This window comes from Balaenoptera musculus, chromosome 6 (genome assembly GCF_009873245.2).
Source record: "Balaenoptera musculus isolate JJ_BM4_2016_0621 chromosome 6, mBalMus1.pri.v3, whole genome shotgun sequence".
NCBI classification, from domain to species: Eukaryota; Metazoa; Chordata; class Mammalia; order Artiodactyla; family Balaenopteridae; genus Balaenoptera; species Balaenoptera musculus.
In genome coordinates, this window is record NC_045790.1 from 107,309,375 (window position 1) to 107,326,957 (window position 17,583).

Below are 17,583 nucleotides of genomic sequence, written 5' to 3' on the forward strand. Positions count from 1 at the left end.
GGCCAGCTCGGTCAGGTCACTGGGCCGCCTTGTCTGGACGGAAGTTTCTAGTTTCTATACTAACCCATAATGCTGCATTTTGGCCTGCTGCATATAGACATATCTTTTTTTTTATTATCATGTTAAAGAATTAGCCATCTATTTCTATTTTCCTAAATGTTTTTATCAGGATTAGATGGTAGCTTTTGATAAATGTCTGTTAATCATCCATTGAGATGATCATATTTTTCCTCTGCAGGAATATTAATACAGTAGATTACATTAATAGAGTTCCTAATTCTGAGAGTCTGCGTTCCCCCTCCCCCCCCCCCCGCACCCTCTTTGGTTCTGTCGGCAGCGGTGTCGCCAAGCAGCAGCCGCCACCCAGGTCACCAGGTCGCTCCTGCAGCGGCCCAGGGCGTTCATCATATAAATGAGGGAGCCAGGCTGAGCCAGAGCTGATGTTGGGTGGACAGAATTACCTGCCCTGGATACTGTCATGAGTTGTATACCTGGGTCATGCAGAACTGAGGTCAAGATGAATATTCGGTCTTTTGAAGTCCATCATAAAAGGATTTTTCTGTCATTTTCTGTCCTTTTGGGAACTCTCATCCCCCAAGTTTGAAAGTAATACCCCCCCCACCAGTTGAACTCTTAGAAGTTTGCCTGGCATGTAGGTAAAAAAATGAGCAGAAAGATAAAGAATGGGTAGGGCACCTTCCCAGAGTGACCCCACGGCTTCTCCTTTTCCGCTCAGAAATCAGTGCCAGAATGCAGCATTGTTTGAAATATTATCCACAAATAACCTAGGAGAGGGAAAATACAAATATCCATTTTTTAGGTGACATTCAGATGAATTCTGACATGCTGACTCACTGAGGGGTGAGCCCCCATGGCTCTTTGCCAACAGAACCAGCGCTTATTCAGCCGCAAAGGCGTCCATCAGCCCCCAGCCCTGCCCAGAGCCCCATGCCGACACCGCTGGCTGGACCCACAGGTACCCGCTGGGCCCCCAGCCTTGCAGCTTGGGAGGGGCCAGGAGAAGTAAGCTTGTTATTAATCACGCAGCAGTCCTGGTGCCACCACAGAATGTGCTTTCCCCCATTTTCCTTAAAATGCTTGGCCTTCTCTGTCTTTCATCTTTCTACTTTTAAGAGTCATGGGTGCAAGAAATATTTCACTTTCTTGCTTTATCCCCATGTGCCCACACAAAATGCACTCACAGTGATAAAATGGCAGTTGACACTCTGGGCAGTTCGTAGGGAATGGTGGGGACTGCGGCAAACTGGAAAGCACGCCTCTCTCTAAAGGAAGCAGCCTCCGTTCCCCTGTGTGAGGCTAAGGGTTGGGGTGCAAGAATGAAGGTCCAAAATTGCCATAACCCCCTATTTGTTTTATAAAATCTGGAAAATGTTGGCATTGTATGCAAGGTCTCTTCAACTTTTCAATGTTTATAACTATTTTTAAACACCACGTAGGCCACCAGTGTGTGAACCTCTAGCTTGCCCATGTCTGTGCATGGAGATACAAACACAGATCACATGTTGACTCATAATTTCACCATTCACAGGGGTGATGTGGACAAGCCCTGGGGTCGGCACTTTGCCTCCATGAGTTAAATACCACTGATTAGGGGCCATCACACCATCACGCTCAGAGGCTGTGGTAATTCAGAGGACCCAGGGCTGGACCGACATACTGCTGCTTCCAAACACTGAAGACCAGAATGACCTCCCCCCTGCCTGAGAACTGAGTTCCTAAGCTAGCTGTCTTCTCTCCTTTGCATTGAGCTGTCCCCAGAGCCTGATCTGTCCCTTCACTCACCTATCGATCCACCCGTCCATCCATCCACCTGTGTCTCCATCCACTCATTCATCCACCCATTCACCTCCCCCCTCCCCACATCCTGTACCATCCGTCCATCCATCCATCCATCATTCATTCATTCATTTATTCATTTATTCATCTATTCTGGGCCACAGCCTCTACGAGCCTCTGAAGCTACAGAAATGTCTGAGGCCCCATCCCGACCCTGAACTTAAGGAGGAGATGGAAAGTGATGTGGGGTCCTGGAAGCTAGTGATTAATCCTCCCTGGAGGAGGACGAATGTCCCAGAGAGAGTACCATTCGGAAAGGCACAAAGGTGTGGTGCTTGACAGGAAGAGGGAGGGGAGATCTGAGAAGCCATGTGTGGGGAAAGGTCTGTGCAGAAACCTTTTGACGCCTCACTCTCAGAGCAGGGGCTGGGGCTCCGCCCGGGTGGGGACGTGGGAGTCACTTCACCGCTCTTTGATGCTCTGTCGGTTCCTAGGTGGAGGTGCTCCTGAACTGAGGGTGCCCTGAGAGTGGGGGGCTCTCGCGGCGCTGAGCCCAGGGCAGCAGGCCGTATAGGGTGCTAGTGGGTGTCACCATCCCCCCCGGGAGTCCCCGGCTTAGAGCAGGAAAGGGGGAGGGGGTGCTGATGAGGGTTGATGAAAATGACCTGGGTGCCCCGGAGTCAGAAGAGGTACGGCCTGAATCGGCACGTGGTCCATACATTCATCTGGCAGCCGTGCCCCATGCCCCGTGCCCCGTGCCCAGACAGACGCGGTGCCTGCTCCTGGAGCAGGTGGGTCGCGAGGGGTCCTTTTTCAGCCCCTCATTTAGGGTGAGACTGAGCAGTGGGACTGGGTGGGGCTTATGGTTTCTGACTCGGGGGTTGCTGCTCTCGGATCAGAGCTGAGGAACCCAACGGGAAAGCCGGAAGGGAAACACAGAAGAGGCTTCCTGGGAGGGTCGCACCGACCCTGCCGTGGGCTTGTTGTGGGACCCTCCTGCTTCCCGACCCCGGTGGCCTCGGTCAGGCTACTCCCCTCTCTGAGCCCCGCTGTGCTCGCGTAGGAAGGACAGCAGTACCAGCTTCACTGGGCGTGAGGATTCTGTCCCCGACCCTGGCTTGGGACCCGGTGGCTCCTGCCCCTCCTGTCCCCTTATTAGTGACCACAGGGCTCATGGGCTGTAGTCCAGGAGTCCTGACCTCCAGGCCCAGCTGTGGGCTCTCAGCAAGTGAGGGGATAAACAAGGCATCTCCCCAGCTTGGGGGTATTTCAGGACCCTCCCCCCGCCAGGTCTGGGGGGCAGTCCTGGCTTCCGTTCATCCCCCGGGCCCCAGTCTGCACGTGACAGCCCTTCTCTGGACAGAGCCCTTGTACGGGCTTGTAAACCCCAGGGCCTCCCCCTTTCACCCAGTTTTTTGGATGTGTCTGTGGAACCATGATCCAAGTATGAAACGAGCACTCCTGTGGGAAGAAATGAGGAGACCCAGACCACAGAGTGTCCCCTCCTCAGGCTCGTCCTTGCCCCTCTGGTCCTCAGTGGCCCTTTTGACAGCTTGAAGGGGTGGAGTATTCAAATCAGCTGGACGGGCCCTCCCAGCACACGGAGGAGGCCTGCGCCATGGCACGTGAGGCCCGTTAGGGCCCACTCCTCACAGTGGCACCTGCCCCTTTCCTCTCGTACCCGAGATCCAGCAGCCAGGCTTCCAGAAACACATGGGAGGACACAGAGCCCTCGTGTGAGGAGAGGAAGCTTCCTGGAGCTGAAATTCCCAGAGGGGCTGAACCCGGGGTGACACAGCAGGTGTCATGGCCTGGCCCATGGGGCCAGGACAGGCTTGGGAAAGGCAGGCTGTGGGGACGGCCGGGGCCACTGCTCAGAACCTCACCCACCGCCCGTCTGCCCTGGGGACCCGCCGTGACTGTCACTCCAGCCCTGAGCCAGACTTCAAGTTGGCTGGTGTCTTGTTCCTTTACTTCCCCCTACCTGTCCTCACCTGGCCAGGGCCCTGAGGCCCAGCCTGGGCTCCTTCAGACCCACTCTTGCCACATCCTTCCAGGCCCTTCTGTGACCCCACCTGCCCCCCATTTCGGAATTCCACCCGTATGAGAGGTGCGTGTAGACACCGTGGGTCCTGAGGCTGGTTGCCCCACCAGCAGTGTGCCTGTCCCCGCCCCTGGCCTCATCCAGCCCTCGGGGACCTTGGGAAGTTTGATCCTTCCCTGAGCCTCAGCTTGCACATCTCAAAATTCGGGTTCTAAAAACAATCCCTTACTGCTGTTTCTTGTCTGGAGCCCTCTCGTTGATTTGATAGTTACAAGACCCAGGGAGGGAAGGGTGGGAGGGTGTATGCTTGCCTTTACTTCTTTCTCCTCTATTTTATTTAGCAAAAGGTTTCAGGTAGTGGTTCTCTACCTGCTTAACCATTAAAGTCCCTTGGATGCTTTTAAGAAATGCTGATGCCTGCCCTGCCCTCACCCCACCCCGACCCCAGGCAGGGCCCAGGCAGCACTGGCTTTGGTTCAAACCCTTGATTATGATGCACGTGGAGGACTGCTTTTTCACTCTCAAGAGTGGGTGGGGGGTTTGATCACCCTCCTTCTGCCATGAGGCTGGGGCTAGAGTGACTTGGCCTCCCCAGTGCAGCTGGAAACCAAGGTCGGCATCTCCCACCGCCAGGATGCTGGCCTCACTGTGACAAAAGGCTCTTGGAATCTGGAAATCGCGTGCCGTGGCTCGAGAGGTCTGATACGTTGGTGACAGGGTCTTCTGCCAGGGGCCCACCATCCCCGGCCCAGGGAAGCCCCGCAGAGCCCCTGACAGCGACGTCTCTTTCCTGGACTTCCTGCTGCTGTGATAATGGCCCATGCCCACCAGGGGGCGCTGTGGCCAGGGCCAGGCGCCGCTTGGCTGGGCTCAGCTCTGCGAACCAAAATGCTTTTTAATTGAAATTTTTTTTAATTCAAAAAGGATTTGCTGTTTGTACGCGAGTGCAGGTTTTCCTCATGCAGGAGGCTAATGTTCTGAGTCAACAGATCCGGGCCCAAATCCACCTTCAAAGGTACTCAGTGTTTGCCCAAGGGAGTGAAAGGGCTTCCAGAAGCGGCCCTAGTCTCTTGGGCAAACACTTTGGGGCCAGCAATCCCAGGCAGAGGACAGCGTCTGTGGGAAGGGTTATCCACGGCCTAAGGGGGATTATGACGGGGGACATATGTTGAAATTTCATTTGGGGAGTTAGAGAAAACAAGAGGTCCTTTTCTCCAGCCAAGATAACCTACAAAGGGAAGAATCTCAAGGGCAGGGGCGGGCGGACAGCAATCTGTGCAGCGGGTCCCTGGCCCCCTCCTGGGGCGGCGGCGAACTCGGGCCGTGAGTCAGGAGGAGGCGCCGTGTGTACTCCTGATTCTCCTCCCGCCCCCGAGAGTGAGAGAAACAGGAGTTTAGCAGTTTGTCCTTGAAGACCCTTCTATACCCACCCCCGCAGTGACCGTGTCCCTACCCCCGGCCACAAAGACTGGCCTCCGACCCCCCACCAGGGCCCTTCCACCCTGGCCTGCCCACTTGCGCCCCCTCGTCCCCCCACCCCCACCCTGCCATCGGGAGCGCCCTTTCCGGGCCCACCCCGGCAGTGTCCAGGTCTGCGGCCCCGTTCCAGGCCGGCTCTGGACGTCTGGGAGCGCGGGCTTCCATCTCTCTCCACGCGCTCTCTGTGGCCAGACCCAACTAACCAAGGAGGCCTCGCTGCCCTGGGCGTCCCCGCCACCCTGGGAGCCGGACACAGCAAACACTCTGGAAGAGCAGAGGTGGCACAGCCCACAGCTGTCTCCCCAGCGCGTGACGGGGCCCCTGCAGGGCGCCTGGCACTGGGCTCGCTCCCTCACCTCTGCTGCAGCCCCAGGTGGGCGTCTCCCAGGCAAGGCCTCAAAGCAGCCAAAGCGAGGCCCCCCCGCCACCAGCCTCCTCCCCACCCTCTCCCCCAGCCCCTCTTCAGCAGCCCCTCAGCCCTGACGCCTCTGGTCTCCTCTCTGCTCATTCCCATCCACATCCGCTCCCACATCTCACTGACTGGGCCACGGAACCGACCCACAGCATCAGGTCACCTGGGAGCTGGTTGACGGTGCAGAATCTCAGGCCCCACCCCAGACCTACTGAGTCAGGACCTGCGTGTGTTAAAGGCTCATTAGCCTGCTGTTAACAGCCTCTTCAGAGCGGGGTGCCACCCTCTCCCCACGCCTGAGGAGAGACCACCCTCGCCTGTCCACGTCAGCACTGCTCTCTTGATCCTTTGCCCACCTAGAACTGCCCCTGCTAAGATCACCGTGTGTTTTTAACTACCGTGCCCCCAGTCTGTGCAGCTCAGGCACTGCTGCCCTCCTCGCTGGCCCCTGGGTCCATCGTCAGGGCTGGTTTCCTCCTCCCTTCCTGGCCCCAAGTGCCAGGCCCATCCTCTTGTCTTCCGACTCTGGGTGCTCTTCTCGAAACAGCTCCACACCTGTAACTCCAGATACCCTGCCCCCCAAGTGCTTCCACTTCCCATCCCTTTATTCCTGGTTCCATATGTCTCCAGCCGGGCTTGTGGCACCCCCTGGGTGCTCCTCAGGGACCATCCTCGGCCGTTGGCAGAAATGCTTTTATGCTGTCTCCCCCAAGCTGCTTTCGTCCTGTGTTGCCCATTTGGGTTAAAGGCCCCGGTGTGCCTATGTCCATCCCCTGCCACTCTTGTAGGGCTCTCACCTGGCCCCAGCGCCCAGCGCGGGGGCAGGGAATGTGATGGGTGCCGATGGAGCCGTGATGCGCCTGAGCAGCCACCAGGTGGCGGTATTGTCCCAAACTTTGCCCAAAGACCTGGTCCGGGGCTGCACTGCTCCTCCAGCCTCCTGGGAGCTGGAGTCCCCAGGCCATGGTCATTAGCAGGAAAGTGGGGCTACTTTGATGGGCTTCCCCACATAGCCAACAGATGTACAGTGAGTGCTTGCCTGGTGCTGGGGCGGGCGGGCCTTTAACCTGCCGCACCTCGTCCTACCTTCACAATAGGCCCCAGGAGTAGAGATCATCACGCCACCTTTTTTATCGAGGTATAATTGACATATAACATTGTATTAGTTGCGGGTGTACAACATGTTTCAGTATTTGTATATATTGCAAAGCGATCATCATCATAAGTGTGGTTAATATCCCTCATCATACACAATATCAATTTTTTGACTTCTGATGAGAACCTTTAAGATTTAGCAACTGTCAAAGATGCAATACAGTATTAATAACTGTAGTCACCAGGCTGTACGTACCCCCCGCATGGCGTAATTATTTCGTGACTAGAAGTTTGTGCCTTTTGACTCCCTTCACCCGTTTCGCGCACCCCACCCCACCGCTGCCTGTGGCAACCACCCATCTGTTCTCTGCACGGTGAGCTTGGTTTTGTAGTTGCTGTTGTTGCTGTGTTTTAGAGTCCGCACATAAGTGAGATCAGATGGTGTCTGTCTTTCTCTGTCTGACTTATTTCATTTAGCATAATGCCCTCAAGGTCCATCTGTGTTGTCACAAAGGCAAAATTTCATTCTTTTATTTTTTATTTATTTTAAAAAAATTTTTATTGAAGTATAGTTGATTTACAATGTTGTGTTTCAGGTGTACAGCAAAGTGATTCAGTTATGTATGTGTGTATATATACACATACATACATATATCCTTTTTCAGATTCTTTTCCCTTATAGGTTATTACAAAATATTGAGTATATTTCACTGTGCTATATAGTAGGTCCTTGTTGGTTATCTATATTATATATAGCAGTGTGTATATGTTAATCCCAAACTCCTAGTTTATCCCTCCCCCCTGCTTTTCCTTTGGTAACCATAAATCTGTTTTCTATGTCTGTGGGTCTATTTCTGTTTTGTATATAAGTTCATTTGTATCATTTTTTTTAGATTCCACGTGTAAGCAATATCATATGATATTTGTCTTTCTCTGTCGGATTTACTTCACTTAGTATGACAATCTCTAGCTCCATCCATGTTGCTGCAAATGGCATTATTTCATTCCTTTTTATGGCTGAATAGTATTCTATTGTGTGTGTGTGTGTGTGTATATATATATGTATATATGTATCACATCTTCTTCGTTCGTTCATCTGTTGATGGACGTTTAGGTTGCTTCCATGTCTTGTCTATTGTAAATAGTGCTACAGTGAACATTGGGGTGCATGTATCTTTTCGAATTATGGTTTTCTCCAGATATATGCCCAGGAGTGGGATTGCAGGATCATATAGTAGCTCTATTCTTAGGGGGTTTTTTTGTTTGTTTTTGTTTTTTATTTATTTATGGCTGCGTTGGGTCTTCGTTGCTGCACGCGGGCTTTCTCTAGTTGTGGCAAGTGGAGGCTACTCTTCGTTGTGCTGCACGGGCTTCTCATTGTCGTGGCTTCTCTTGTTGCGGAGCACAGGCTCTAGGTGCGCGGGCTTCAGTAGTTGTGGCACGTGGGCTCAGTAGTTGTGGCTCACGGGCTCCAGAGCACAGGCTCAGTAGTCATGGCGCATGGGCTTAGTTGCTCCGTGGCATGTGGAATCTTCCCAGATCAGGGCTCGAACCCGTGTCCCCTGCATTGGCAGGCGGATTCTTAACCACTGTGCCACCAGGGAAGTCCTATTCTTAGTTTTTTAAGGCACCTCCGTATTGTTCTCCATAGTGGTTACACCAGTTTACATTCCCACCAACACTGTAGGAGGGTTCCTTTTTCTCCACAGCCTCTCCAGCACTTATTATTCATAGACTTTTTGATGATGGCCATTCTGACCAGTGTGAGGTGATACCTCATTGTAGTTTAGATCCGCATTTCTGTATTAGCGATGTTGAGCATCTTTTCATGTGCGTTTTGGCCATCTGTTATGTCTTCTTTGGAGAAATGTCTATTTAGATCTTCTGCCCATTTTTTGATTGGGTTGTTTGGGCTTTTTTGATATTGAGCTGTATGAGCTGTTTGCATATTTTGGAGATTAATCCCTTGTCAGTCACATCATTTGCAAGTATTTTCTCCCATTCCATATGTTGTTTATGGTTTCCTTTGCTGTGCAAAAACTTTTAAGTTTAATGAGGTCCCAGTTATTTATTTTTGTTTTTATTTCCATTACTCTAGGAGATGGATCCAAAAAGATATTGCTACGATTTATGTCAAAGAGTGTTCTGCCTATGTTTTCCTATAGGAGTTTTATAGTATCTGGTTTTACAGTTAGGTCTTTGAGTTTATTTTTGTGTATGATGTTAGAGAATGTTCTAATTTCATTCTTTTACATGTAGCTGTCCAGTTTTCCCAGCACCGCTTATTGAAGAGACTGTCTTTTCTCTATTGTATGGTCTTGCCTCCTTTGTTGTAGATTGATTGACCATAATTGCATGGGTTTATTTCTGGGCTTTCTATCCTGTTCCATTGATCTATATATCTTTTTTTGTGCCAGTACCATACTGTTTTAATTACTGTAGCTTTGTAGTATAGTCTGAAGTCAGGGAGCCTGATTCCTCCAGCTTCATTTTTCTTTCTCAAGATTGCTTGGGCTATGCAGAGTCTTTTGTGTTTCCATACAAATTTTAAGGATTTTTCTTCTTGTTCTAGTTCTGTGAAAATGCCATTGGTAATTTGATAGGGACTACATTGAATCTGTAGATTGCCTTGGGTAGTATAGTTATTTTGACAATATTGATTCTTCCAATCCAAGAACACAGTGTATCTTTCCATCTGTTTCTGTCATCTTCAGTTTCTTTCATCAGCATCTTATAGTTTTTGGAGTACGGATCTTTTGCCTCCTTAGGTAATTTTATTCCTAGGTGTTTTATTCTTTTTGATGCGATGGTAATTGGGATTGTTTCCTTAATTTCTCTTCCTGATCTTTCATTGTTAGTGTGTAGAAATGCAACAGATTTCTGTTTGTTAATTTTGTATCCTGCAACTTTACTGAATTCATTGATGAGCTCTAGTACTTTTCTGGTAGCGTCTTCAGGATTTTCTATGTATAGTATCATGTCATCTGCAAACAACGATAGTTTTACTTCTTTTCCAGTTTGGATTCTTTCTTTTTATTTCTTTTTCTTCTCTGATTGCTGTGGCTACTTCCAAAACTATATTGAATAAAAGTGATGAGAGTGGACATCCTTGTTTTGTTCCTGATCTTAGAGGAAATGCTTTCAGCTTTTCACCATTGAGTATGATGTTAGCTGTGGGTTTGTCGTATAGGGCCTTTATTATGTTGAGATAGGTTCCCTCTATGCCCACTTTCTGGAGAGTTTTTATCATAAACGGATGTTGAATTTTATCAGAAGTTTTCCCTGCATCTATTGAGATGATCATATGGCTTTTATCCTTCAATTTGTTAACGTGGTGTATCATATTGATTGACTTACAGATGTTGAAAAATCCTTGCATCCCTGGGATAAATCCCACTTGATCACGGTGTATGATCCTTTTTTTTTTTTTTTAAAGAAATTCACGTTCTTTTTTATTTATTTATTTATTTATTTATGACTGTGTTGAGTCTTCGTTTCTGTGCAAGGGCTTTCACTAGTTGCAGCAAGTGGGGACCACTCTTCATCGCGGTGCGCGGGCCTCTCACCATCGCGGCCTCTCTTGTTGCGGAGCACAGGCTCCAGACGCGCAGGCTCAGTAATTGTGGCTCACGGGCCCAGTTGCTCCGTGGCATGTGGGATCTTCCCAGACCAGGGCTCGAACCCGTGTCCCCTGCATTGGCAGGCAGATTCTCAACCACTGCGCCACCAGGGAAGCCCTGATCCTTTTAATGTATGTATTGTTGGATTCAATTTGCTGGTATTTTGTTGAGGATTTTTGCATCTGTGTTCATCAGTGATATTGTAATTTTCTTTTTTTGTGGTATCTTTGTCTGGTTTTGATATCAGGATGATGGTGGCATCATAGAATGAGTTCGGAAGTGTTCCTTCCTCTGCAATTTTTTTGGAATAGTTTGAGAAGGACAGGTGTCAACTCTTCTCTAAATGTTTGATAGAATTCGCCTGTGAAGACATCTGGTCCTGGACTTTTTTGTTTGTTGGGAGTTTTTTAATCACATATTCAATTTCAGTACTTGTAATTTGGTCTGTTCATATTTTGTTTCTTCCTGGATCAGTCTTGGGAAGTTGTGCCTTTCTAAGAATTTGTCCATTTCTTCCAGGTTGTCCATTTTATTGGCATATAGTTGCTTGTAGTAGTCTCTTATGGGCCTTTGTATTTCTGTGTCAGTTGTTACTTTTTTTTCATTTCTGATTTTATTGATTTGGGCCCTCTCCCTTTTTTTCTTGATGAGTCTGGCTAAAGGTTTATCAATTTTGCTTCTTTTTTCAAAGAACCAGCTTTTAGTTTCATTGAAGATTTCATTCTTTTTTTCTTTATCGCTGAGGAATATTCTACTGTATATGTACCACATTTTCTTTATCCATTCATCCATTGATGGACACTTAGGTTGGTCCATATCTTGACTATTGTAAATAATGCTGCTGTGAACATGGGGGTACGTAGAACTTTTTGAATTAGTGTTTTCCTTTTCTTGAGGTAAATTCCCAGAAGTGAATCATGTGACAGTTCTATTTTTAGTTTTTTGAGGAACCTCCATACTGTTCTCCATAGTGGCTGTACCAATTTACATTCCCACCAACAGTGCACGAGGGTTCCCTTTTCTCCACATCCTCGCCAACACTTATTTCTTCATGTGACCCCTCTTTAGAGATGAGTTCACTGAGGCTCAGAGGAGGAAAGACCTGCCTGAGGTCACTCTGCAACGTAAAGTCCCTCCCTCCCCGCCCCTTCTGTTTGTAGGGACCACAGTCCTATCACCAGTGTCACCTGGTCCCTGTAGCTGCTCAAGGCTGCTCACCTCTGCTGCTCGCACGGGACAGCCAGGGCCAGCCCAGGCCTCGCCCCCGCACCCAGCGCCAGCCTGGATCTGTGTGTGTCCTGGGTCGGCCTCCGGGACCACTGGCAGGGTGGCTGAGGACGCAGTGCTGCAGTGGTAGTCTGCTGGCTGCCTCGGCCTCCCCACCATTTCCCCTTGGGAGGAGTAAAACCCTCCAGAAGCTTCTGCTTCCCCTCATTCCTAGAACGATCCCTAAAGCCCCTCAGCCCGTAGCTGTGCTCCTTGCTCTGCGTGGCCCTCAGAAGTGCCTCCTTGCCGCGGGCAGCTCACTTTGAGGGTTGGGAGGGCATTTGGAGCCCACGGCTGCGGCTGGGGTCTGCACCCTACTGGGTGGGCACCCAGCGGTCACCCTCCTGCTGGGATGGTTCCACGTCACCGTCCTGGCAGCCCCCCGCTGGTGTCCCCAAGGCGACAGCTTCAGGTAGTGGCTGAGTTCAGTCAGGCAGCTCAACTTTGCTTTATGTAGGGAAGCCCGTTTTATGGCAATTCTACTGCTAAAAAGTTTTAAAATATATTTTAAATGTTTAACGACCACTGACCTAATCTAAGCAACTCATTTCTAAGACCCATGGACCCAAGTAGCTGCCCTGCGTGGTGTCCAGGCCATTCCTGCGGCCCCGCTCCCCAGCCCTACAGCCTCAGGCCTGGCCCTTCTGCCCGGCGGGCGCTCCTCACCTGCGCCCCCTCTTCTGCCTGGCATGCCCTGCCCAACATCTGGATATTGAAACCCTGCCTGGCCTCAAGGTGAACCACAGGTGTCCCCACCCCTTCTCTAAATTTCCGCCAGACTTGGAACCGACCTTCTGTCATTTCCGTGAGCCAGGGTCAGGTAGGTAGGCTCGGGTCTCAAGCGGGAGGGTTGAGCTCAGGTTCGGGCCGGCAGCAGGGCGGGCCGGGCACAGGTAGGTACACTCTGCCGGCGCCCGCCCTGGCCCAGGCTCATGGAGCCCCAGGTCCATCACATGCGAGGAAGTGCCTGGGAGCTCAGTGTGGAGCGCGCTTCGGGCTGTGGGGTGGCACCCCTTCCCTGTGTCCCATGTCAGCCGGTGTTTGTCTTCAGGTCAGGAAGCGCTGAGCAAAGCAGCAAGTCCAGGGGTCCCCCAAGCCTGGTGGCTGCGGCTAGCCCAGGTCAGGTCTGGGATGGAGCCCCAGCTCTGTCCCTTCCCATCCGTGGGACTCCTCCAGCAGCAGGAGCGTGGGGACCATCTGCGGGGGGGCGGCAGGGCGCACGTGGGCAGCTGTGCGCGTCCGCCGCTGGCACCGCGGCTTTGGGCGCTGCTGGTGCCGAGAGCTCACCTTTCAGGGGGCGGGCAGGGACCGGAAAGCACCAACTGTCACAAACTGGACAGCCACCTGCAGCACCAAAGGCGTCTCCCCCCGCCCGCCGTGCACGTGCACAGCTCACGACTGCAGTACGTGTGCACGTGCAGAGGGCCGCCCTTCCTGTGTCCTCGGGGACTCCGCCTGCCTGTCCGAGGCCGTGGGGGGGGTCTTCTCTGCTGTCCTCGCGCCCTGACTGTGCTGCTCTGCCCCCTCCCCCTGCAGTACGAGTACAGCTTCCGCACGGAGCAGAGCGCCGCCGCCCGGCTCCCGCCCAGCCCCACCCGGTGCCAGCAGATCCCCCAGTCCTGAGGGGCCGCCTGCGGGGAGAAGATGCATTGCCCAGACTACTGAGCGCCCCCTTGCCCGGTCCCTCCCGCCGCCCATCCACACTGCCCCGCTTGGCGCTTCTGGGAGACTCTGGGCAGCTGAGCTGTTACCTCCTCGGTCATCGGCGTGCCTGACGTGACACCCCGCTCCCCTGGGGATGCTGTTCATAATCTCGACTAATCTGTGTGTGCTGTAGTGACCAGTGGCTCCTACCATGTCTGTGTGATGACCAGTTGTCCTGCGAACAACCCTACCCACCACGGGAGTCACCCCGAGGGCCCTGGACAGTTGTTCTGGCCGCCCAGTGACGCCACCGGCTCCCTGCTCTCCGGACTGTCGCCACCACTAAGCCGCTGCTTCCTCCCAGAAGACCCTGAGGGGCTGGCGGCTTCGCACAGGGCCCTCCAGGGCTGGCGGACCGCCCCAGATCCATGGGACACATCGCTCATGCCAACGGCATCAAGTGCCCGAGAATTTCACAGGGACCCTAAGGAAACATGGGAGGAGGACGCCAGTGGGTCCCCACGTGGACCCGGGCCCGCCTCCCTGCCCGCTGTGGACAACCTCGGACTCACCCCTCAATTCACACACTGGATGCCCTGAGGTCGGGGACAGCCATCCCCCAGCCACTGGCCCAGAGAGGACTTGCCTTCCCGGTGAGATGGCCGTGTGGCCAGGTGCTTGCTTGGATGTGAGTTTTGCTGCCAGGACGCTGGGCTCACCCACCTCACACCTTCATCCCCAGAAAGGGCTCATCTCTGTGGTGCCCACGTGCCAACAACAGCTCCAACTGCCCGGCCCGGTGCTCTGACCGTGACCAGGCCGTGGGTGAAGAGGCTCTGTGAGCCCGTGCCCAGGGACGTGGACACGCGGTCACCCAGCTTCTCAGAGCCAGGCTGTGTCTTGGTGGCCTCTGCTAACAGGAACAGTTGTTTTGAAAAGTCCCTCTGACCCAGGTCACCAAACTGGGGCCAGAACTGACATTTCTGCCGCGAGTGGCCAGTGGCCTTGCTGGCGTTCCCCACAGTGCCAGCTGGGACTGGGTGCCAGTCCCATGGGTGCCATGGGAACGGGGCCGCTGTCCTCCCTGGAGGCTCGGGCCTCACCCTGTGGCTGCCTTGTCTGGCCGTTAGAATTTGTCCTAACTCCCCAGAACTTGGTATCTCACATCTTGGGGGTTACCAGATGGTTGGCGCTTTGGACGTGAGGTTCGATGTGTGTCTGGTCGCTGGCGTAGGAAGGCAGCCTAGGAGAGCCACTGCCCAGCCAGGGACAGCCCCTCCTCCCTGCAGTTCCTAGGGTGGCACAGGGCCGGCTGGGGCGCAGCAGGAACTGGCCAGCAGTTAGGAGCCGCTGCCTCTGGCTGAGAAGTGAGGCCGGGGCAAAACGTCCCTCACATACCTGCATCAGCCCCACCGTCCCCAGGCCCTCCCCTCTTCCCCCACGGCTGCCCCTTGATCTTCATTTCGATACCTCCTGATTTCTGTGCATCAGAGATGTGCTCACCTCTCCCCACTGTCCCCGAGACCTGAGGACATCCCCGCTGGGGCTGGCCTTCCCGTGTGGCCAGGTGGCAGGAGAAGGCAGTTAGTTGGTGGAACCCGCCAGGGCCCGGGAGGCGCGGGATGTAAAGTCCCCGCGAGGACCCTTTGGGATCGGTGCTTACCCAGGACAGAGCCGATGAACCGGTCTCAATTGTACCCACTGAAATGAGCGGGCTGTTTCTGGGGAATTGGGGGAGCCCCGTGGGGCCCGGAGAACCTGTGTCTGCTGCTGCCGTTAGGACGGGCGGGGCTGGTCCGAAACCGGCAGAGGGGTGACGTCTCCGCTCACCTCTGTCCGGCTGTGTTGGCTCGCGGGCTCTGTCCTTGCACCTCTCCTCACTCCCCAGCTGTGGGATCATCTCCAACAGGTAACACCCCACGGCCTTTCTCCCTTGACTGAGAACCAAGCACTTTGGCAGCTCCGATGGGCCCTAGGAGGTCCAAAGACAGACACGTGGGATCCCCTGTCAGGGAGCAAGAGGGCAGTGAGGGTGAGGTTGGGGAGAGGAGCCGCCAGCCCCCCCGCCCCAGCCCTGGGCCATCCTGCAGTTCTGGGACAGGCAGAGCAAGGCAGGGCTGCAAGGCCTCCGGGAAGAGGACAAACCTCTGTGGACTCAGGCGAGCTGGAGAGGCCTCCACAACGTTCCAGACTTGGTCTGGGTCTAACAGTGACTGTGAACGTCGCCATGACGGCAGCTTAAGACAATGAAGCAGTGACAGTGTTAAGGAGAAGTTGGCGTCCCTGGTAGATTTTAGGCTGCTCCAGACTCTGCATCTTTCCTTCTGAGGTGGGTGCCCACGCGCCCCGCCTGCCCCGTGTGGACATGGAGCTCGCTCACCTCGGGACCGAGCCACCTCTGTTTCTTTCTGGGACGGTGCTTTTTTTCACAAACCCTCTGGCCACGTGGGGAGGGGAGGCAGGGGCTCTCTCGGAGGCGTGAAGGGCAGCAGCCTCCACCCTCCCCGGAAGGACTGACCAGAGCACAGCGCCCCCTGCTGCCTTCTCTTTCCCCCGAACGTTCCAAGTCTCTCTCCAAAGGCCTTGGAAACAGCACAACGGTGATACGGAGCAAGCAGTTGACTCCAAGTTCACCTGCAAATTTATAACAAGGCTTTTTCCACCCAAGTCCGGGAACGGATACCAGCCACAGCCTCCACTCGGAGGGATGAGCACCCCGGTGGCAGGGAGAACTAGCGGGTTAGGCCCCCGCCCTAGCTCCCCAGAGGGCCACCACCTGCCCCCGTGTCCTTCAGGAGGCGGCGGGGGACGAGGAGGACCAACACGTACAAAGCACCTACTCCTTGCCAGGCGCTAGGCTGGCACTTGAAGCACATTTTCTCCTGTCACCACCCCTCCGCCCCAAAAAAACAAATACTCCGAAGCGTATGCTGTTTGCTCCTGGTTCCAGATGAAGAAGCTGAGACATGTCCGCAGGCGCAAAGCTGGTAAGCGGCAGAGGCAGGATCTGGCCCCAGAGTCCCCGGTGCCAGCTGTCCCATCACGAGCACCTGCCTCCAGTCCAGTAATGGGTTCCCAGCTGTCACCGGCCCTGCTGGTGTGACAGCGTCTCGCCGAGCACGGGGCGAGAGCTGGGTGCAGTACCGGGGCTGCGGGCTGCCCATCACCGTTTACAGGGGTCCCAGCCCGCAGCTCCCCTGAGAGCTGGTGAGCCCAAGGGTGAGGACACAGAGAGGCCTTGACGGCAGCCCCGTGCCTGCCGGGCTCACAAAAGCCGAGCTCGCCTCCCCAGGGCCTGGAGGGGCCGGGTGCCCACTCTCACCACGCCCCCGGGGTGGCCAGCTTTCTTCACCTGTTGCGACCGTGCTGGCGGGGCCTGTCACCACCAGGAGACAGGCCTCAGGCAGGTGGCTATGTCACTAGCTTAGGAACAATGTCCTACCGCGTGTATTTATTTGAGGTGACTCTAGTACTTGGCAAAGGGAAGTTTCACTGTGTGATTGTCTTCTTAATATAATTTGTTAAATAAACGTTTGTTTTAACCTTTCCCCAGCTCGCTGCTGTCTCTGAGGCACCGAGATCGGCGTCCCTCAGGGGCTGCTCTGGGCTCCAGCTCTCTCTCCAGCTCGTCCCGGCTGCTGGCTGGACTGGCCAGCACCCTGGCCTTCCAGCCTTCTAGAAAGAGCTGGGGGGTTTCTTTGCCCCCGTTTAGCTTAGATGACCTGGTGACAAGCCAGAAGGATCCAAGAGGAGCGAAGAAAGCCCTGCCATTCTCTGGCAACAGCCCTCTGGAATGCTTCTGGAGGGAGAAAACACCAGTTTCCATAAAAGCGTGTGAAACGCGTGCATTTTAACGGGTCGCCAGCAAGGAACGCAGAGGGGCGCTTCCATCTCCGGCTCGCCCCAACCCTTGTCTGTGCCGGACCGGGGCCGTCTGGCTGCCGGGAGTGGGGGGACATGCAACCGGTGGTTTTGTCCTGTCTCCACTGCTCACCTGCTGGCAATATGCCACCCCAAATGCCAGGGAGGGGCTGCCAGCCCTGGACGCACATAGGCTCCTTGTGAGCACACGACTGGTCAGTTTTCACCACCATAGCTCTTTACCTTCTTCATAAGTGACTGCATTTTGGGGCTGGACACCCGAGTCTGAGCCGTCACTGCCTCCAGGCCTGTTCATGCCAGACTCAGGCGAGAATCGGGTGACCCTTAGCTCTCATTAGGACCAT

The 17,583-nt window shown here is 53.9% G+C and overlaps 1 protein-coding gene across 3 annotated transcripts in view; it reads left to right on the plus strand.

The window, feature by feature from the left end:
- The window catches only part of MVB12B (multivesicular body subunit 12B), a 180,900-nt gene extending 163,996 nt beyond the window's left edge, over positions 1-16,904 (plus strand). For all 3 annotated transcript variants that reach the window (XM_036854445.1, XM_036854446.1, XM_036854447.1), the window contains one exon: positions 13,250-16,904. In XM_036854445.1, the coding sequence (XP_036710340.1) occupies positions 13,250-13,336 (87 nt within the window). In that variant the 3' untranslated portion in view covers positions 13,337-16,904. The remainder of the gene's footprint in view (positions 1-13,249) is intronic.
- The last annotated feature ends 679 nt before the right edge of the window (positions 16,905-17,583 follow it).